Source organism: Haliotis asinina, chromosome 13 (assembly GCF_037392515.1).
Source record: "Haliotis asinina isolate JCU_RB_2024 chromosome 13, JCU_Hal_asi_v2, whole genome shotgun sequence".
Taxonomy (NCBI): domain Eukaryota; kingdom Metazoa; phylum Mollusca; class Gastropoda; order Lepetellida; family Haliotidae; genus Haliotis; species Haliotis asinina.
Window position 1 is genome coordinate 19946904 of NC_090292.1, and position 23330 is coordinate 19970233.

Genomic DNA, 23330 nt, shown 5'->3' on the forward strand with positions numbered 1-23330 from the left:
AAATAATAAAATTGTAAATTCAGATAAACAGGTTCATGAAAAGCAACATAACATGTTCGTGTATGTTCTACACTTTATTAGTGTTAAAGGTAGGTATCATATCTTTATTTTAATCAACACACTAATGTCTTTCCTCCACCATTGGCAAAGACATAAAATATGTATTGGTGTCAAATGTGTAATTATGTGATTGCATTTGACCTTAAGACTGCTACGCCTGTAGAAACAGTTAGTGCTTTGTCTAAATATATGCTCAAAATGAGGCAAATATGTGAGTTTTAAGACTTCTGTACATATTAGATAAGGGCACTTATTCCGCTTGTTCACCCTGTTTAATAAATTACAGTTCCGATATTGCTAATACCCATCCAGATCATTTGGACTGTAGATATATGCCTTCTATTTCTCGAGTTTCGAACTGTACTAGAACACATTACTGTTATCTGCATCATATTTCCCCAATGTGACCTCAGTTACAATGGACACATTTATGTGAAGACCTATTCGACACACGGTTATGCAGTTGAACTGTACATTAGTTTCCGAATTCGTGTGAGAATTAATTTGGCCATCCTCTGTCTTGGAGCTGCTCTCTCAGACAGTAGAGAGTCTGAATGCAGCGATGGTGAACAATGGTGAAGCCTGAGGTGTATCTTACCTTCGCCACATTCAATAGGGCACAGTCAAGCAATACAGGCTTGACTATGCATATTTCCTCACAGGGGATATATATTTCAAATAAGTACATTTGAAAGATCTTTTCCATACTATTCGCTTTTGAAAGTGCGCGTGAGTGTATGGGTGGGAGAGAGAGTGAGAGAGGGAGAGAGCGTTTAGTTTTACGCCACATTCAGTAACATTTTCTATCTATACTACCCATTAAACGTGTAGACTCATTAATGTAAATCCAGCCACTAGCATCGAGCAACAATATTGCCATATTGTTTAAAAATGCCGTTTAGACATGAACTGATGTATTGTAAAACTATGAAATACTGTACGGAACATTCTCGCAATCTCGCATTTTCTTGGCTAGAGATTTGGCCAAAGTCTCGCGTTCTCACTCTCTTGTGTTTTTGGTACAGACCACTTTTTTGTCACAAGTCAACAACTTTTAAACATGCTGTCAAATCTCCCAAACTCCCAATCTCGCAATCTCGACTTGTCACATAAAGCCACATAAACACGAAATCGCGAGAACACTAAAATACGACGATTCATTTTCTCGCGATCTCGCGTTTTAGTTCCTGTCGTTGCCCATGCGTATCATCACAAGGTCAAGGCGCTAGTAGTGTTGTGGTCATACGTCGTTCATGCTTTTCGTTGCCCTAGTAGAATTAACAAATTTATGGCATATCTTGAAAACTCCGCGTAAACAAACGAAATTTCCGGTAAGTGTCCAGAAACTGAGGAAAATATTTACCTTAAAACCGCATCAGAAACACCGTCAGTTACAAACATAATCACACACCATTCAGTTTCTCCATGATGTAATATCATATACGGCTGGCATTAGTCTCACAGTCCCTGAATACCTTATTTTTTCTCTACTGCCCAGCCCTCACTGCAATGCCTAAGCCCTAACTGAAGGAAGTCTTGATTTCCTGAGGTCCAGTCTCTCTTGGGCTCCTTTTTAGTTTAAATGGGTATATTTGCTACAGTCAAAATTATATGTTCAGAGACAAAACGTTAGACTATGCTAGCATATCCGTTAAAGCAAAATTCTAACAGACCAGTTTGTAACAATCGACCAAAATGATCGTGTGTGACGTTTTACTCGGCACCATTTTCACTACTCTGGGACATAAAATATTAATCAATATATTTTCGTCCACTCCAGCCTGACTACAAAACATCCTGCCTAAAATTATTCTTTTGTCTCATGTTTCGAAGAAATAGAAATACATTTGGATATCTGTGTTCCCGTGGCAGTCATGATATAGTGAGTTCCAATGTGTTATTAACCACACACTACGGGTTAAGAGTGAGATACCTGTTTATTTCCATATATTTCGAGAAAGAACACACCCTTTAACAACAATAATGTACACGATGTACATAACACATAACATTAAATGACATCTGATAAACATGTCATCGTAATTAACAGAGGGCATAAATGTATCAACAACCATATATATATATATATATATATATATATATATATATATATATATATATATATATATATATATATATCTGTGTGTGTGTGTGTGTGTGTGTGTGTGTGTGTGTGTGTGTATCACGCCATGCAATATGAAACAGGTCACTTACGTGATTACATGTTTACAGTAATGAATGTTGCATGAAGAGTTATAATATGTGGCCTAATGGTGAAAATAGGGATGATGAACTGGGGATAGCCACTGGTGGGTATATAATTCAGTTACGTCCCTCATTCGTCAAACAATACAATAATCCCCATTCTAATTCAACTAGTTTTAAACTGTTTTTCGTGAAAATAACATTATTTAAATCAGGTCAAAGTTCCTCTAGGTCAAAGGTTAATGAGTGAGTGACTGAGTTGATATTTAACGTCACATCGGCAATATCTCAACCACATCGTGGCGAGAACATGCAACAATGAAAACGATCATATGTACATTATAAAAACCCTGTCAGCGAAGGACAGTAAACAACTAGAATATCACAAATGGGATTAAAACTAGCGTGGAAAGTTAAAACTAATAGCACTATTCGGACAATACAATATAAAATCAGGCTATAGATTGCCAACAACTGTAGGTAGATCACCATACTAGGGACCATTGGGACTTACAGTACCTTTGCTACCTGCACTGACCCTAGTTGGATTTACATCATCCCTTCAGCTGTTAGCAATTTAGATATATCTAGCCGAAAATTAAAAATGCAAATATGCTACAATTAAGAAAAGTGGAAAGTTTAAATCTACTGTGAATGTTTTTGGACTACGTACCCTCTCAGGAGGACAATAATTTTACAATACTTCAACCCCCTTTGAGGGCAAAGGTTAATCATATCAGTCCTTGACAAATTAGTTCGATCCAACACGTTTGTTATGTGCACACTGACTAAATCTGACCATGATGAATAAATCATCGTGCTATAGTTAAATGAATTGAATTAACATGAAACTACCCTCTGGTTATCAGAAATGAGCGGGCAGCTGCAAATGATAATTAGGAGAGAAACATCATGTGTTGGCCAATTTCCGGGTGTTATTGGGGATTTGAAGCACGGGAATGCATTTGGAAACGACATTGTAAACAAAAAAGTAAACCGAAGAGTTTTACTGTCTGCACTCGTTTACATCGAGTACGAGTACAGCAGTGACGTGTCATCATCAGCCGGCCGTTTCAGCTGGTTCCCATGGCAGCATCTGGAGTTGTTCATTTGTGAAGTCATTCTTCCTTTACGTCACAATATGATTTGAATGATATCACCACTGTTGATGACACAACAAAACAATCGTTTGCGATGTTTCTACGTGTTAATGCGCAGTGGATAGTCTTGCAATTTCCGGGAATCAAATACCATTTGATCATGTTTTCCAACAAATCAGATTACAGAACACAGTGACTTTTGATTTACAACGGCCCCTTGATTCCTTACCGACGGATCAAAAACATTTCTTTTGTCAAATGGCGTCATAGCAGCTGACGTCACACTCCATAATGTTGAGATAAATCTTGTTCCATGATCTCACAGTGATGGGTTGTGAGTAAGCTGTTTGAGATAACAACTAAATTTATGATACTGTTCTGTTCTTTTTTGTCGTAAGAGGCGACTAACGGGATCGGGTGGTCAGACTCGCTGACTTGGTTGACACATGTCATCGGTTCCCAATTGCGCAGATCGATGCTCATGTTGTTGATCACTGGATTGTCTGGTCCAGACTCGATTATTTACAGACCGTCGCCATATAGTTGGAATATTGCTGAGTGCGACGTAAAACTAAACTCACTCACTCACTCACTCTGTTCTTTTTTAACGCAAATTCTATCCTTTTTGCGGGATAGGTGAGTTAATTAACCTATCACTTCTGCAAATGACAATGTATGAAAAATACAGCGTTACCCCAATAGTGTAGTGATTCATTCAAAGGTTTTGGTAAGTCGGTTTTCAAATTGCGACCGTATATGGTGATTATGCGGTCGGAAAGTTATAGCACTGACAAGTCAGAGGCCGTGTTACATACTAAGTTGAAGTAGAATATACTATGAATACTGTACAAAGAAACCTATCACGTGGATGACACGAGAGCTTGTCCTCACATCCAGCAGCCGGACAATAACCTGATGTAAGTGGTCAAATATACTCTTTATCAAGGAAACAACGTAACATATATACATAGTTGTTACTACCACTATGATGTTCAGCCATAGTGCAGACAATGTAGAGGATTGATGACACGTATCATTCTTACATGATAGAGAATATTGTATGGTATTTCGTGTACTGACTTTTGTTTAGTTTATCATGATCATATTTATACCTGTTGTGTTCAATGATTACCTTTTATCATGACATGACAGTGCAGTAGAATTAGGGAGTAGGATGGCCTATGACATATATCTTTGAAATAAGATCAATAACTGAGAAGCTAATGAACTAAAGACAATTACATAAAAACAGACTAATTCAATGCACTTTAACACATAACCGACAAGCCCCGTGGCACAGAACTGTACACAAAACGCAAATATTTGGGGCTGATGAACTGTCAACTAATTGTACTTGATATACATAAATATGTCGCCTTTTGCCTGATCACCAAATCCCGAAATAAGACAAAGATGATTAGGGACTCATTTACCAAAATTTTCTGAAATAAGACAATAACAACTAGTTTTTCATTTATGTACTCAATATACAACGACTTAATTCATCCATCGTACGTTCCTATTCCTTTACTTGATGAAACACTCTACAAACGTAGCGAGTGAACACGCACGACACATGTCAATGGAATCATTAGACAGTAATTGTACACAGGTCCCTTAAACTCGCTTAGAAAAAAAGTTAAAAGTGAAAATCAAACTCTATTTATTTTGAGACGTAACATTCGTATTCGCAGCGCTTTGAACAGTATTTATTTATGTCATATCACAACTTGTCAACTCTTCACGAAAACCGCTCGAGACTCAGGATGATTACAGGCAGAAAAACGCGAAATCGCGAGATCACGACAAGTGTCGCCATCTCGCGTTCTCATGTTCTTGCAAATGATTACATACAACTGTATAGGTAATGAGCACAAAAGCACGAGAATCCGAGATCGCCAGATTTATATAGTGACGCAATCTCGCATTATCGCGCTTTTATAAATCATTGCATGGTACTGATTGGGCAGTTGGGACAAAGGCGCGAGAACGTGAGAACGCGAGATCGCAAGATCGCGACACTATATACAATGATCCATGCAATTCTAGGTAAATATTTCTAAAGGCACGGACCCCTGAACCCTCCAATTTTAAACTAACTCGCTCATGGGCAGGCAATTGGGCAATAGTGTTTAGTTTCGTCCAGAATTAATGTTTTGGAGGTTGCAAGCGATATTAAAAAATGTCGCCCATGGGTGAAAAAACATTTTGGCCCATCGACAACAACAGTTACTTTAACTCAAAATACATCTTTCTCCGTGATTTGGAGGTTGTAAGTCAATGAACGTATCTTTGTAAGTATCCTGACACAAATTTCAACTCATTTTGACTTCATTCCGCTAATTGAGAGCGATATTAAAAAATCTCTCCCATGTGCGAGAAAAATTGTCTTCAGAGACTCTGAGACAGATTAATGTTAGCCGTATATGATATTACATCATCCAGAAACTCCATGGTCTGTGACTATTTCTGTAAATGGTGGCGTTGCTGCGAATAGCTTGGAATTGATGCGGTTTAAACCATTATTTTATCACTCATTGACGTAAATATTTTCAAAGCTTCCAGACACTTTCATGTTTGCACTTATATGGGACATTCATGTTCACAATTTGAGGATTTTTAAGTACATAACAAATTGTAACAACGGGAGAGGAATCGCATACACTACCCCACACTTTGTGTATGTGAAATCAACATCACATGCCATAAATTGCTGAATGCCACTAGGGAATTGAAAAGCATGAAAGAAGCATGACCAAAGAACTACTAACATGCACATGAACCTTGACCTTGTGATACCCACATTCACCTTGACCTTGTGATACCCACATGCACCTTGACCTTGTGATACCCACATGCACCTTGACCTTGTGATACCCACATGCACCTTGACCTTGTGATACCCACATGCACCTTGACCTTGTGAAACCCACATGCACCTTGACCTTGTAAAACCACATGCACCTTGACTTTGTGATACTCACATGCACCTTGACTTTGTGATACCCACATGCACCTTGACCTTGTGATACCCACATGCACCTTGACCTTGTGATACCCACATGCACCTTGACCTTGTGATACCCACATGCACCTTGACCTTGTGATACCCACATGCACCTTGACTTTGTGATACCCACATGCACCTTGACCTTGTGATACCCACATGCACCTTGACCTTGTGATACCCACATGCACCTTCACCTTATGATACCCACATGCACCTTGACCTTGTGATACCCACATGCACCTTGACTTTGTGATACCCACATGCACCTTGACCTTGTGATACCCACATGCACCTTGTCCTTGTGATACCCACATGCACCTTGACCTTGTGATACCCACATGCACCTTGACCTTGTGATACCCACATGCACCTTGACCTTGTGATACCCACATGCACCTTGACCTTGTGATACCCACATGCACCTTGACCTTGTGATACCCACATGCACCTTGACTTTGTGAAACCCACATGCACCTTGACCTTGTGATACCCACATGCACCTTGACCTTGTGATACCACATGCACTTTGACCTTGTGATACCCACATGCACCTTGACCTTGTGATACCCACATGCACCTTGACCATGTGATACCCACATTCACCTTGACCATGTGATACCCACATGCACCTTGACCTTGTGATACCCACATGCACCTTGACTTTGTGATACCCACATGCACCTTGACGATGTGATACCCACATGCACCTTGACCTTGTGATACCCACATGCACCTTGACCTTGTGATACCCACATGCACCTTGACCTTGAGATACCCACATGCACCTTGACCTTGTGATACCCACATGCACCTTGACCTTGTGTACCCATATGCACCTTGACCTTGTGATACCCACATGCACCTTGACTTTGTGATACCCACATACACCTTGACTTTGTGATACCCACATGCACCTTGACTTTGTGATACCCACATGCACCTTGACCTTGTGATAATACCCACAGCGTCTAAAACGTGAGTTCGCGAGAAAATGAAATGTCGCAACGACAGCGTCCAAAACGCGAGATCCCATTTTCGTGTCCTCACAATTTCATGTTTTGAGGCCTTGTTTGACAAGTCGCAAATCTCCCTTACAGTATTCCATATAAATGAAATTCTTAACGTTGAAAAGATTATTGTCATGATTTCAATAAATGATGAAACTCAGCCAAAATTGGTGACTTTCTTAATAAAGCTTTTCAACAAAACTATTCATATGCACCATATCTTAACATGCTTTTGAGCACGTTCGTACATACTCCTCGTGCAATCCATCTGCATAAGGTTTGCAGTTGGTTCCCCAAGTTTGCTAAGGAATTCATCTTTGATGTGACCATAGTGAGTGCTTTAAGTTAGTCTAAACTTTTGGAAGTCATTACAAATTAACTGAGACTGTTTGTCGTTTTGCCGCTGTTCTTTTGTCATCACGATAAGACTTAAGTTCTGCCAATGTGAGGTAATTCAAAATAGGTGGGACCCTAAGCTGTTATTTCTAAATGACAATGAGTAATCAGAGCTTGCTTTCCTCCGTGGGAGCTGTGCCAGTTAACACTCATCAGAGGGTACACACATTTCCGCAGTCTAGACTACCAGCTGTCCGACTTCCATTTTTGTGGAAGTAGCGATGGCCGAGCGGGTTTCATCTGCAATTCCAGTTCAACGCAAACAGTATGGTGTTGTCAGATTCAGCACACATCGTCATCCTTGGGAGGCAAAAGGATACTTGTGGTAGAAGTGAAATTAACTTTATCCTCCTGGCACAATTCAGCATGCGACTGCTGCTGTCAGCTGAGTCATGCATGTTGGTATGATTACTGATCTTCGAACCTTGCAGAATCAGACCACATTTTCACGACAACTATCACTCAATAATTTGTTCATAAAAGGAAATAGATTTTTTAAATCAATTTTGTTTTCGTCACGATATGGCTGAAATATTGCAGATGTGACGCTAAATAGTAACTCATTCACTCACTCAGGTTGTGTTTTCACATTTGTTATAGATATGTTTTTCTTTGATTTAATATTCAACTCGTAACTGGAAAACATGTAAATACAATCTTTAAACAAAACGCCATAGTTAACCCATTCTCATAACAGGATATCTTGTTGGTTTATCGTCATTTGTTGCTAATATAGCCTCATATAATTACATTCTTCGTTGTGTTTATTCTAATTCCGCTTTTCAGATTGACTGAAGTGGCCACCTGTCATTCCATACTTTTCCCAAAGAATATAACCAGATGCATCACTCCCACCAAACCTGACTCCTTTCACCAATAGCGAAAGTGTGTGATTTACATGTACACTTCTGGTAATTCCTTTTCTGTTACTCCTGTTATTAGTGCATTGGGCATTTTAGCAATCTCCATACATTTGCAGGATCGCTCATGCAACGTTTCAAGATTCTTAATCAAGATTCAAGAAACGTGTGTACCATAGTGACCCTATTTGTTACTGGTGGCACAGAAGGATCCTGCTTGCAGGCATAAGACGTACCTTCTGAGGACAGTGGAGTATCTGTTGATAACCCCGAACACTGCACAACTATAAGCAATTCGTCTGATAATCTGTATTTCAGGGTATAGAATTTTACAGAATGACCCTAACCTGACCAACTTATGTACGTGAATGATGACTAAATAATGGAGGTTCCTGGATCTTGAGTTCCCAGTGCCCTGGGTCCACACACTCACTATTCACATTACCTCACTCACTGCGCAATACTTGCAAAATGACATATCCAGTCATAAAGCAAACCGCATGTGAGAGAAACTCCAGCCACCTAAAAGTCCTTGGCGCAAGCATCTTGGATCATGTGGTGAGGTAAAACCCTCGTTTAGCTAAGAACCGGGATGGAATTGGTCTAAAGCAACCCATATTTGTCATAAGAGGAGTCTAACTGGACCAGGTGGTAAAACGTGGTTGACACATCCCATCGTATTCCCCTTGCATAGATCAACGCTCATACTGTTGATGACCACATCATCTTGTCCAGATTTCATTATTTACTTATCCCCGTCGTCACTTCGCCCTAATGTGGCGATCGATGACATGTGTTTTCGGTTGTTGTTAACCTGTTCTTTTAGTACTGATATAAATGAAATTGTCTACCGATGCTAAAACTAAACTCACTCACTACACCCACATAATGCAATATGCAATACTGAGAGGGGTGTTATAACCAACAACCAACCAACCAACCAACCAACCAACTAACCAAGTATACAATATGGATTATGAGACCATTGATTTACACAACCGGTGTATTCATCCAACAAGAGCCGTACCACGTGGAGGGTTTACAACAAGCAAGGCTTCCTATATGTTTGTATGACTAAACAAGGCATTAAATTTTCACAGTGGCAGTATGTTGAAATTACTTGCAAAATGTCCTCATCAGCAAAGCTAAACCTGCAACAAACTTCACTGATCTGACAGTCCTGATTTCAAGTTTTTCAGATGAGATGGTAAGTGACTAAGATAACTGAAATATGTTAAGAACTGTCAAGGAATTAAATAATTTTTAACTCATTAACTGATGACCCTATACTTCTTCACCAGTACTACTGGTGCCAAAGACTTACACGAGTCAGATCTTCGCAATCTGTTGCTTGAGAAGTCTTACCTTGATGGGTTTCTTCACTCCGCTTACGCATGTTAGGGTCAGTTACGGCCTTAGCTAAGACGGGTGCTGAGAAAGAAATCAGTTAAAAATTTCCTGTTGTATACATTTCATAAAAAGATGAAAATCATTTCCCTCTCCAGAACAAGGAAACTTTGTTGGTTGGATTTTCTTGCTTACAATCTAAATCTACATTTGACAATAACATTCCAGTGATTTGAATGGAAAGTCGGAAAATGAACAGTACAAGTTAGTTAATATGGCGCCTAAGGCCGGGTTTCGATTCCCCAAGAATCGAAATTGGACGCAATGTGTGAAACCCATTTTGATGTACCCCACCATGATATTGTGTGGAATATCGGTAAAGGCAGCGTAAATTAAAATATATAGGTAATATAGGCGAATGTCATAATGGCATCTTATACACGTGCCCACGCAGATGGAATGCTAGGGTCCACACCGAAACGGCCACCACCAAGAATATCCAGCATAAGACAAAGCTAAGGAAGGATGACAATTTAAGGACATACAATTTCTTTACTACAGTGTGAGCAACGTTTCAGTGAATTTCAGGAACGCTATTCCTGGAACTAGTGCCGAACATGCATGTGAGCAACCCACGGCAAAAGGGGTACCCGTCTTGGTCGACTCATATTATCAGCGGAATGTCTGGTCACATTTTACCCCAAGTCCGTACGGAGTTATGGTTGAAACTGCCCCACGGCAGAACGGCCCCAAGTCGAAACCGTCCCAAATTGCCTAAAACAACCCCAAACGGTTTGGATGAAATGGCCCCATGACTAAACGGCCCCATATTTGTCAAAACAAGTTGAATACTGTACAGATCGTCTAACAATATATAAGTTTAAGGAATGATTTCAGAATCAGAATTGAAGTTCTTGAAAACAGATTCATACCATGAAGTCACACATACAGTCACTAACCCAACAGTGAAGTAGCAGTTGTTTTGTCGAGTGAATTCTGACAAAGCTGATGTTTCGACAAACATTAGAAGTAGTACACAAATGAATATTATAAAATATAAGCCTGTGATTCACGACTATGGCATAGTGTTCCTGCGTCAATGATGCACTGTAGTTATTGATGGGGGTTACTGCACTGTACAGCTCGCATTGGCAGGTCAGCATATTCCAATATCTCAACAGCATCTCACCTGCAGTGTCTGACGTCACGATTTTGAGCTGGCAACTATAAGACTCAATGGATGTTTATTCCACCTGACACTTGGACTTCAGGCAAGAGGTTTCAGGATACTAAATCTAAAATCTGTCACACTTTCATTGATAATGAACTAAAATATGAGTTTCTTCTGACTGGCGTTTGTACTGTTCTTTTTAACTAGGTTCCATATAAGAAAGAGGACACGAGTCACAAGTTCACCAAGAATAGCTTTGTCGTTCATGCCCGTTTCCCACATCTCCAGCCTATTTGAAAGGATGCCAGAGACAGTGAGTTCCCATGGAAAAGTGCGAGACAAAACAGTGGACTGGGCACCCTACATTCACACCATAGTCCTATGCAGTGTTCTGCGTGATAGTTCAGCCAAACAACCATGTCGAGAGTTGGTTTCTCTTAGTATATCAGTATATATTCTGTATGCAAGATAACTAAAATATATGAAAGAGAAATAGAGATTCATGCAATGCCCCAAAAGTATGAAACATTTTATTGGATTCAATATTTGATGAAGGAAATGTATCGTCTGTGTCGTTAATCTATTTAACACCCGTTATGTAACTTCAGATTGCTCTAAAATTAAAATCAAATACATGGTCCAGCACGTTAATGGTACTGCTGTGAACATGTGAGCCACAAGGAGTGTATAGTTAGGACTTATTTTTCTGTTTTCAATATATGTTGCATATCGATATAAATGCTCAAATATATTTCACGTCTTTTTTAGCAATTGCACGGGGGACCGTTTTGTTATGGGGCTGGTTTAGCCTGATCCCTCCGGACGGTGTTTGAGTACGATTCCTCTTATTCAATAATTAGCAGCTATATACTTTCTTTAAACCTGGATATTTTCGCTTCATGTGTCTGGGATAAGTGATATTTACAACGAAACTGACGAGCTTTGACAATGTATCTTATGTTTGAATTTGGGGGAACGGAGTCGCCAAGTGGTTGCAGCCGCACGCCAAACACAAGTGTATAGTGTGTGCAGCCTATTTCTAGTGTCCTTGTCTTTATAGGGAATGAATATTGTTAAAAGTGGTGACAAACCAAATTCGTCCAGTAAAGAAAATTTTAGTAATATGTCTCTTTGCAATTATTGATATTAAGCTTTTCCCTGTGTTTTATAAATGTTTCACTACATTAAGTAAAACCAAAATGGGAACTTTATAAACTGAAGATCATGTCATAACATACCACATTTCAGTCGGTGCTTCTCAAAGTGCTGCTGGCGCCTGGGGTGGTAAGCCTTCTCAATCGTCCAGTCAAAGAAGACCAGATGTTGACAGTTGAAATAACTTGCACACAGAGCAAAACTTTTCAGTCGTGAAAATGCTGAGACTTCAATGCAGTTAATGTTTTGAACTGCACTTAAATTAACACGACTGCCAAAGTATGATTGGATGTGTCCAATTGCTTCCCCATGAAGATGACTTGTGAACATCAGTAAAACTGGACACACAGAATACATTGGTAACATGTTTAGACGCTCAAGTGTGCAATGTGTGTTCGTGGCCTAAGCAGTGAAGGTCATAGGAAAGTCTTAATATTGTGCAGTTGTTAATTCACTCCAACGTCACACCCTCCATATCCTGCCAATCCCAGTGAAGTGTCGATATTGATTTGACGATGACTGGTTCTGCAGTGTTTCATAATTGAAGAGGTGTGTGGTTGGTTCAGATCATTCGGGAATTATTATGTAGTTACGCCTCGTGTGTTTAATTTGCCTAGAGCTAAAAGTAAAAAGGATCAGTAACTATTGTCTATCCAGCATTGATGCAATTTCATCCCGGTGGGTGTTGCTTGCAAATGCACAGGTTCCAGTCTGAATTTCATGAAGCTTTTTTGACATATGATTAATCCCACATTGCCGTCACAGAATTGTTACCTACGCCTCTCCTTGTCTCTTTCTCACTCTCTCTCTCTCTCTCCTCTTCTCCGCTTCTCTTTCTCTCCCCTTTGGATTTTGATCAGGAATATATCTTATTTTTGCGTTTCTATTCATATTTGGGGTCAGTTTATGCTTGTTTCAATAGCACGTTTTGTCAACTTGTCCCTAAACAAGTTGCAACGTCATCCAAACCACCTTTCCTCTACTACATAATCATTGTAAGGTACCTAAAGAAGCAAGATGCAAGTAAGGAAAATCTTGAAAAATCTATCTGTCAACTGCAGACGTCTTAAACATATTCTTAAAAGAAAACAGGTATTCAGTTTTTTTAAGGATGATAAAGGCTAACATGTTCTTCAAGATGTTCACTTCACTAGTGAGCAAGAACAGTTGATTAAACAACAATGGTGTTATGGCAAATGTTATTACAGCCCCGAGTTCATTGTAAACATTGAAAATGATAAATGTATAATTTGGGGATATTGGAACATGGTACTAGATAGTGATTTAGACACCAATAATTGCAAACATACAAATAACCCAAAATTCAGAGAAGAGCTATTACATTTTATGAATGTATTAGACGTAAAAGAGCCTTGGAGGGAGTCAATCCCGTGTTAAAAACGCTTCACAGTCACTTAAATAATGAGATTAGATTTTTCCTTGTACCACATAACCGTATGCAGGCGGTTACATAAACCAATATATCCCCAAGCATTAATTCAGATCAGTCAGTAGTTTCACTATCAATATCTATAGGTGATAAGAGGAAAAGTATTCTGGAAGTTTCATTATCTCACGATGACAAAAAGGTGGAGAAAGCAAAAACTACAATAAAGAATACCCTACAACAATGAGGTTGACAAGGTAGCATAAACTGTAAAAAAGAGATATCCCATAAATGATCAACTACTGTGGAAGATGTTCCTGTTATAAGTTACAGGTATGACCATATACTAGTCATCTACAAATCAGAAAATGACTTTTTCAGAGAGAAAAGGCTTTTTAAATGTTTCTAAGAGAAATCGGCCTGGATATAGAACCAGCTGAAAGCGAAGAATGAAATACTAAATGAAATAAATCAATTTAACATGACCTGTAAGGAATTACCAAAGAAAACTCTAAAGGTTTATAAGATCTAAGGCAAAGTGGATCAAACACAGGGAAAAACAATCAAAGCACTTCTTACAATTTGAAAGCAGATTTTTATAAAATGTGTCAGTAATGGAATTGAAAGAACAGGACGGTACAGTGATAAAAGCTTACAAAGAACTGCTAGAAAAGACTAGAACATTTTACGAAAAACTTCAGGTGAAGACTGTACACAAAGAAAATTAGAAGTTTTCATTGAAAATTAAATGCCTAAAATGTCACTAGCAGCTGCCGTATTATTAGAGGGAAGAATAACATACAGAGAAACACCTTTAAAGAAAATGAAAAATAATAAATTCCTGGCCCAAATGGCTTTTCTGATGGGGTAGACATCAGTGTTCTCCAGTACTGAGAATAAATAGTGGTTAGAAAAGGATCTGGACAAATATTTTATTGTGAGATTTCATTTCCATGTCAGTGTCGACTTGTGAGAGGTCCAGATATTTCAGTGGCACCAATTGCAAACTGGATCAGCTCGATGGCGGAAAAGGTACAGGATATCATTTTCTGTTTGCCCAAACGTGAAGTACCCGTTCCCATCAGTGTTCCAAGCAACAGCTTCTCCTCGATCCTCAGTATGATATGCCACCTGCTCCCCTGGATGCTGAAGAGCCTTCTCCACATCCCCGTCAAACATGTGCCAATGATACATGTGGTTCACTGTCTTGATCAGCATGACTTGCCCATTTGGTGAGATGTCAGCAGCAACGGGACCCAGCGTGCTTGTATGAAGAGGCAAGGTCAGTAGGTGGGATAAGGTCACTGGATGACTCTGGCCCCATCCATTGCTGGGCAGTTTGGCCAGTTTGCTTCCTGATCCTGTTGCTTCAGACAAAATGTAGACATCACCATTTTTGTCCACCATCAGAGCCTCTGACGATCCTTCACCCCAACTGGAACAAACGATGGTCACACTTATTGATAGTCTATGAAGTGTTTGTGCTCAGATGATCCTTCACTCCAACTGAAATCGACAATGAGTACACCTGATATATATATATATATATATATATAATCATTTCGTGCCACTACTTTAGTGAAATCCTTCATCTTGGAACAACTGATATGAACATAGAGACAAGTGATGCCAGTGGTTACCATTGCAGTCTGAAGGAGTTGGTTCATTGATACCTATGCGATGTTCATTCACACTAGGGACACCAATACCAGAATGTTGCAGGGCATTAGTGACAGATTTGTCAGGCATGCTCCAGTAATAGATGTGATTCAGTGTCTTTATCAACAGATCCGTGCCACTTGCTGAGATGTCGGCTGCAAGTGGACCTGAATTGGACGAAGTGAATGGGAGAGTCAACGTTGAGTAAATAGTATTGATTTTCCCATTGTTCCAGTTCTGTGAGGGAAGTTTAGCCATGTGAGCAGGTTTGCCACTCTTTTCTGAGAACATGTACACGTCTCCTGACGAATCTACCACCATTGCCTCTGACGAACTCCACCTACAACACAACCAAAACCTCCGTCAGCCATACCAACAAACTACAGTATTCTACGCTCACAACGAATAGACACATAAAGATCCGGGGTAGAATAAACATTCAGCAACCTATGGTATTCGACCTAATGAGCTTTGCTGTTGTTAGTCTGTTCAAATATGTCCAACGTTTCCTTCACGTTTGTGATTAAAATCAAAGGCAATGATTGGAGAATTATTTATATGTATTTATCTCATTCAAACGTTGGATGAATACAAAGTTATATCAAGCAGTAATAATTTCATAACGCTTTTCAAACATCCTTCAGGTTTCATTTCCGTTGCCTTTCAGTTTAATATAAACCAAGTTCCAAATAGTGACCAATTACCAGTCAACACGTAGATGTTCCATATGACGTATAATGTAATCTGTGATATATATATGGAATATACACAGGAATGTAATGCAACAAACACGTACTTGTAATCATAGGTAGCTTCGACCTGAACATTCTGAGTGTGTGTTGCTGCAGGCGCCATGATAGCATACCCGGTGGCTTGGTTGTGATGTTGGGATCCTGTATCTGCCACGAAGATACATGTGCCAGAACCACGTGGACAGTCACCAACAGCAATGTCCTCCCAGTCGAACTCATGACTGTGCTGAACAGTAAGCACACCTGGATTACAAAGAAAGAAGGCCTTTATCAAAATGAAATCTTACCCTTTTGTCATTTTGTCAGAGGCTCAACACAATAAACTGACTATTTTTTTGTTGGTTTTGTTGTTGTTGTTGCTGCTGCTTTTTTTTCTATTTCTTTAATAGTCTATGTTTACGATGGTTCCTTCTTCCCCTTCTCTATTCCTTCTTCTATAGCCAGCATTCCTTTACTTCCCCTCCTCTCCTGTACTGTCTGTACTTTTCTACAGTCCATCTTCTTCTGTAGCTTGAGTTCCTCTTGTCGTCTTGCTCTTCTTCATCTTCTCCCATAGCTTATCTTCTTCCAAAACCTGTCTTCTCTTTCTATAACCTGTCTTCTTTGTCATGTCCTCCATTTTTATCTCTCCTAGCCTGTGTTCTTCGACAGTTCGTCTTCCTCTATAACTTCTTGTCCTTGCCGTTGTCCACTTCTTCTAATCCTATAGCCTGTCTTCGTCAAATGTCTGTCTTCTTATCTTTAACTTGTCTCTTTTCCGCGAACCCACAGTAGTGGCAAGTATCTGGAAACGATGAAACGAGCGGTATGTGTTCTTCTTCTATTGGCTGTCTTCTCTGTCATCCTTTTCTTGCATATTTTTTATTTGCAGCCTAAGACTTGCGATTATTTGGCTAAGAAACACAAAAAGAAGCTCACAGTAATTAGCTTTTATGAAGCTAGTAAGACAGTGTCTGTCTAGCGTGTTTTCCAAGCATGGAGCTGTATACACACGAGGAAATCGAAAGAGGTAACACAGAGGGGGCATGTGAACAGTATACAGACAACTCATTGGAATTACCTGCTACTTTAGCTGTGTCATCATGAACCATGTAGATCTTGTCTGCCCCGGCATTGTCATTGATGTCATAGAGGTAACCAGGATGTGCCCTGCTTGCTGCCAGACCCGACACCTTATCAAGACCACTGGCAGAGGAAATGTAGCCTTTGGTTACAGCGTTGGAGAAATCGGAAGCTGAAATGACATTTGAACTGTGAGGTTTTTTTTCTGTATTAATGCTGATCCTACTAAAGCGTTTGAAAACTCGGAGGGATGACATGACATCTGAACTGTGAGGGCTTTTACTATATTAATGCTACTCTTACTAAAACGTTTGAGAAATCGGAGGATGAAATGACAGTTGAACTGTAGTGAGTGAGTTTAGTTTTACGCCGCACTCAGCAATATTCCACCTATATAAATAATATAGTCTGGAAATAATATAGTGAGGACCAGTCCTCAGAGGACAGAGGACCAGTGATCAACAACATGAGCATCGATCTGCGCAACTGGGAACCGGTGACATGTGTCAACCAAGTTAGCAAGCCTGACCACCCGACCCCGCTAGTCACCTCTTACGACAAGCATAGTCACCTTTTATAGCAAACCCGCACCTTCACGGGTAAGTTGAATTGTATTATTGCTGATCCTGCTAACGCTTTGGAGAAATCGGAAGATTAAATGACAGTTTCTTTCTTTATTCTATATTAATGCTGATCTTTTTTAAGCGTTGGAGAAATCGGAAGATTAAATGACAGTTTCTTTCTTTATTCTATATTAATGCTGATCTTTTTTAAGCGTTGGAGAAATCGGAAGATTAAATGACAGTTTCTTTCTTTATTCTATATTAATGCTGATCTTTTTTAAGCGTTGGAGAAATCGGAAGATTAAATGACAGTTTCTTTCTTTATTCTATATTAATGCTGATCTTTTTTAAGCGTTGGAGAAATCGGAAGATTAAAAGACAGTTTCTTTCTTTATTCTATATTAATGCTGATCTTTTTTAAGCGTTGGAGAAATCGGAAGATTAAATGACAGTTTCTTTCTTTATTCTATAGTTATGCTGAAGATGAAGTATAACTGAACTGTGAGGGTTTCTTTCTGTGTTAATGGTGATCCTACTGAAGCTTTTGTGACATCTGAAGCTGACATGAAGGTGTTTTAACAATAATACATAATAATCAGGGTATTCTGTATAACGAGAAAATGCTTTAACTACTTTAAAGATCACACGGCTAGACTACATCCCCATCAAGAACTAACCTCCTTTAAATAAGAAAACAATATGGCGTACGTGCATATTAGTTAATATAACAATGCTTATGAAACAAATTTCATTAAAATCTGGGAAACATTGCTTATGGTATCCCTTCTTACATAAAAGTGTTTTTTGTCTCTACATACTTTCATAAGTATTTGACTAAATCAGATAAACTGTACCTGTTGTATACACCGATATACACCAGGCGTAATTTTTAAAGACATGTCGTCTACATACTTTCAACAGCCATTAAATAAAACGGATTGATTGTACCTTTTCAATACACCAATATAAACCAGGTGCCATCTTTTCAAAATATTTCATTTTCTAAATAATTTCAAGAGGCATTAAATAAAACAGATAAACTGTACCAGTTGTATACACCGATATATACCATGCGTCCCCACATGTCTGACCATGGTCGCCTGAACATTGCATCCTGCAGTGGTCCTCTGTCACCTTCGTGTCATCGTCCCCTGATGCTCCACACTCGTCACCATTCTAGTAGAACTACACAGCATTGTATTCATCGATAAAGAATTCGTTCTGCAAACTGATCCGATGGAACATATGTACTATCCAAAAAAGAAACGCATAGACGAGAATGTATTTCCAAACATATATAACTCGTCCATAAATATACAATAGTGCATGGCATTTTACTGCAGGTTAGAAGAGGGCAATGTCTTTACATGATACCTTTAGATACCGGAGAAGCAGAGCGCGATGGTGACGACGTAGAACGACCCCAACGTCAGGTTTCATGGCTTTCAGACCAAATTCTTTCAACTTGTTCAGTTTGACCAGAACTGTAGTACCAGATGTACCGAAAATGGGCTGCAGTGTCAACTCGAGGTCTGCCTGTACGGGTACGGTCATTTGTTATACCCGTTTGGTTGCAACGAGCTGCAAGCCATATCTTGATCAGAGTAACATTCAGACGCCTGGCAACAGAAGATTGGTACTCCCCAGCATGCATTCAATGGCGATGTTCTGTGTCGAAGAGTCAGGATGTGACATAGTGATTTCACCTTCAAAGTCCTTCAAAATTAATCCCAACTTCTGAACGTAATCTGGATTTTATTGCCAGACAGTTAATGCTCTTTCCTGCACAATTTGGATGTCTGTTGCGTTGTGGCGATGCCTTTCTAATCCTTGTAAAAAATCTCATCAAAATCAACATGTTCAGGTAAAATCGACTTTCTACGTGTGCAGTTGTTTAAAATCGTGTTATCAACACTTCTGTTACATATTTGACGAGTGTTTGAACACAATAGGCCATTAAGAGATTTTTAAAACACAAATTGCCCATGCGTTTCTCTTTGGGATAGTATATTATATTTGGGATAATTCTTTCAGATCAATGTTCAGATTCTACCTCGAATCCTTGCTTCAAAAGTCTACCAAACCTTCACTCCAATACTCGTTGCCATTCTCGCAGAAGAAATGTCCAATCATACATTGGTGTAGAATCAAAGACATGGATAGCTATATGAAATCTTCAAGGACAAAACAAATGAAATGTTTTGTACTCACTCTTTGTCTAAATACCGTGGAATCTTATTGGTGTTTTCACAATACCACATAAATAATGTTAGATACTATTTCTTTAATGATGATGAAATATATCTTCCACCGTGATGGTGCATGTTACTTCACTCACCTCAACGCCAGCATATCGATTTCCAGAGCAAGCCTTAATGCACATCTCAACGTTCATGTCAGTGGAAGACTGTTTCTCATGAGGAAAACCACGGTGATTCGACAGATCTTCGTAGCATCCAACATAGGCTGAAGGATGAAAGTATGTTGATTCCTATCAGTGCGTTGTTTGTTTCTTTGTTTGCTTGTTTTTCATGATGACAAAAAGTATCTCGCTAGTTGCCGGTTTTCTCAAGCATGTATTTGTTTGTTTGTTTGTTTGACAAGAATTATCTCGTGACTTGCTGGATATGTCATGCATGTGTTTGTTTGCATGTTTGCCATGAAGACAAGAATTATCTCGTTAGTTGCCGGTTATGTCAAGCATGTATTTGTTTGTTTGTTTGTTTGTTTTTGTTTCGTTTCTGTTTGTTTGTCAACGCCGCACTTAGCAAAAAATTACATTTATATATGATGTTGTTGACTAATGGAACCTGGATCCGACACTTTCAGTGGATTAATGATTGATATCATGAGCATCCATCTCTGTAAGCCTGTTATAACAAGCCGATGATGGGCTGCTGGGGACCAGTTCCGACCTTCGAGCGTCCAAGACATGGTTTGATATAGGTGGTGTATAATCACCCAGGCTCGTCACGTTATTGCTAATATACCACTCAGCTTTGGGCAGGGATTCTCTGCGTGTCTGTGCAGGGACTGAATGTGACTGATGGCTTGGCAAACTTGTCATATATAAATGCAGTCAGACACGGTTTCCTCCAGGTATAAGCCAAGTCCCTCAATATTCTTCCTTTATACATGTTTTGTGTGTCAAAGCTAGGATAAACTGAAGCATTAACGTATAACACAGAAATTGTCTTTAACATTGACACCATGGTGATTTACAGGACCATTCAATGTTACCACTGTACGAACATATCATGGCATTGCTGGAATATTGGTGAATGTGACGTTTAACTGCAAACAGAAAGCATACATTATCGCAAGTAATATGTCACGCACTTACAACCTTACTGTATACACTGTAAGTGACGTTTGGTATTTGGTAATTGTTTGCATTATTGTATTTTTATTTCATTTAACTTTATTTCCATTGATTTTGTAATTTTATATTATTTGTTCTTTTCTGGCAAAATGCGAAGGAGTTTGTTACAACTCTGGGCAGTATCTCGGAAATTGCATTCAAGGGACGTTACTCTTCTCGTAGAGTGCACTGTGCTTTGTGCACCTCCGTTCAAGCAGACAACGCAACGCGATCTTGAGTTTGACCATTGTATTGATGTTTTCCTAGAACATATGGCTTTACGTTCTTATGTAACATGTGTTTACTATTTTCAGCTTATTTCCGAGCAATGTCTTCTTGTATGCGAGCGAAGCGAGCAAAGGTTGGCAACGTACTTTCCTCGCTTCGGTTCAAAACATATTTGTCATGTCAAAATATAATATAGCCAAAATCATTTGTACACTGCCATTTCCTCACTTGGTTGTGCTCTCAGATTTCCTACCCCATGTTTAATAATTACTTATGTGAAATACGTTTTATTCAACATTTTACCAGTCGTGATATTCAGATTGTTCTTCGCCTCCATCACCCGTGCCAGCTTCGGTTGGACGGAGTGACAGAACAAGAATAAGCAGAAATTAAAAGAAATACCTTATTGCCCAATTTTATCCTGAACCTGTTGGAGTTTGGTTGTCTTATCTGTCATCTCTATTGTTAGCATTTTCGTAACATTTATCCTGCATAAAAACTACTTCTGATGTAACGGGCGAATGAAGCAGTGGAGGTAACTGTAAGTATTCCATATGGAATAATACCCACCTGTTCCTTCACTTCGTTCAACCGGAAGCTGGAAGGAGGAATGAAGGAGAAGAACGGTCTGACATACCACGAGTTACACTTAAAATGTTTATAAAAAAAATTAGTAATACAAAATAAGTAGTTGTTCAACATTGGGTTCGGAGATATGAGCGCGCAACCCCATGAAGAAATGGGTGCATACCTGGTGGCAATATTTTATTTTGACATGACAAATATTTTTCGAGCCGCGGCGAGGAAAGTACGTTGCCAACCTTTCCTGCTTCACTCGCATGTTCTCTATGCTGCGCAACCCATCTGCGCTGCAGTTTACCATTGCATCATTGTGTTATAGATTTCCTGACACTTACAGAAGTCCGTTGTCGTCACGATTATCACATACGCTCTGTCTCATTAAAGACAACCTTATCTTAAACAAGGCATGACCTGAATATTCACAAGATCAGATTTACGCAACTTGCCTCGTTATAGGGCGAATAAATAACAATGCTGTCGTCAGCAAACTTATGATCTGACAGAGTCTGCAGCGTCGATTCAAGTTCAAAAGTTAAGTGAGAGCCAGCTAAAGAATGACTACCGAATATCCCGATGGCATTTTTATGTTGTATGCTTCTCTCGAGAGTAACACTGTCTGATACACCTTTCTTTGTACCAGTGTTATCTCTCAACCTCATTTTATACTTGAAAATGAAGAACAAATGTCACTGCAGCTTTGGTTTTTGATTGGGTGAACATGTACCAATATCTTGAGCATCGATCTACGCAATTAGTCTGCATTAGAAGTAACATTTTGCTGAGTGAGTAACTTTAGTTTCACGCCGCACTCAACAACGTCCCAGCTATATGGTGGCGGTCTGTAAATAATCGAGTCTGGACCAGGCAATCCAGTGATCAACAACATGAACATCGATCTACGCAATTGGGAACCGATGGCATGTGTCAACCAAGTCAGAGAGTCTGACCACCCAATTCCGTTAGTCACCTCTTACGACAAGCTTAGTCGCCTTTTATGGCAAGCATGGACTGCTGAAAGACTGTTCAACCCCGGACCTTCACAGGTCTTAATGACTGGAAAGTAAAAATACCTTGAGAAGAATATCGCAGAAACAGAGTGATCAGAACTAATGAATATGTCATCTCCATGTCACGGTTGTCCATTGTGTAACTTTGTAACAGTTTGTAACATTTGCATATAGGTTATCACGACCTTGAACGAGAGAAAAGACAGAAATAGTACCGTGGGAAATGAGGATTGGTTCTGGCATACTGCACTCTAACGTACTTTTCTTGTAGCAACAATGTTTAGTATTTTTAAAAATGTACTCAAATCTGCACTTTCCTTAATATGTGTATGATAAATGTAACACAATATATCTTACATCTGAACACTTCCGAAAAGTTAAAGTAAATGTATTGGTAATGAATCTATAATGGCAAGTC

The 23330-nt window shown here is 39.3% G+C and overlaps 1 protein-coding gene across 1 annotated transcript in view; it reads right to left on the reverse strand.

Moving 5' to 3' along the window:
- Positions 1 to 23048, reverse strand: part of LOC137260285 (uncharacterized) — a 34693-nt gene extending 11645 nt beyond the window's left edge. Inside the window, exons 1-8 of the mRNA XM_067797974.1 lie at positions 22976 to 23048; positions 20073 to 20200; positions 18781 to 18910; positions 17170 to 17343; positions 16154 to 16352; positions 15329 to 15697; positions 14771 to 15133; positions 12395 to 12495 (exon numbers count right to left, since the gene is read on the reverse strand). Of these exons, the coding sequence (XP_067654075.1) occupies positions 12395 to 12495; positions 14771 to 15133; positions 15329 to 15697; positions 16154 to 16352; positions 17170 to 17343; positions 18781 to 18910; positions 20073 to 20200; positions 22976 to 23048 (1537 nt within the window). The remainder of the gene's footprint in view (positions 1 to 12394; positions 12496 to 14770; positions 15134 to 15328; positions 15698 to 16153; positions 16353 to 17169; positions 17344 to 18780; positions 18911 to 20072; positions 20201 to 22975) is intronic.
- Positions 23049 to 23330: the final 282 nt, after the last annotated feature.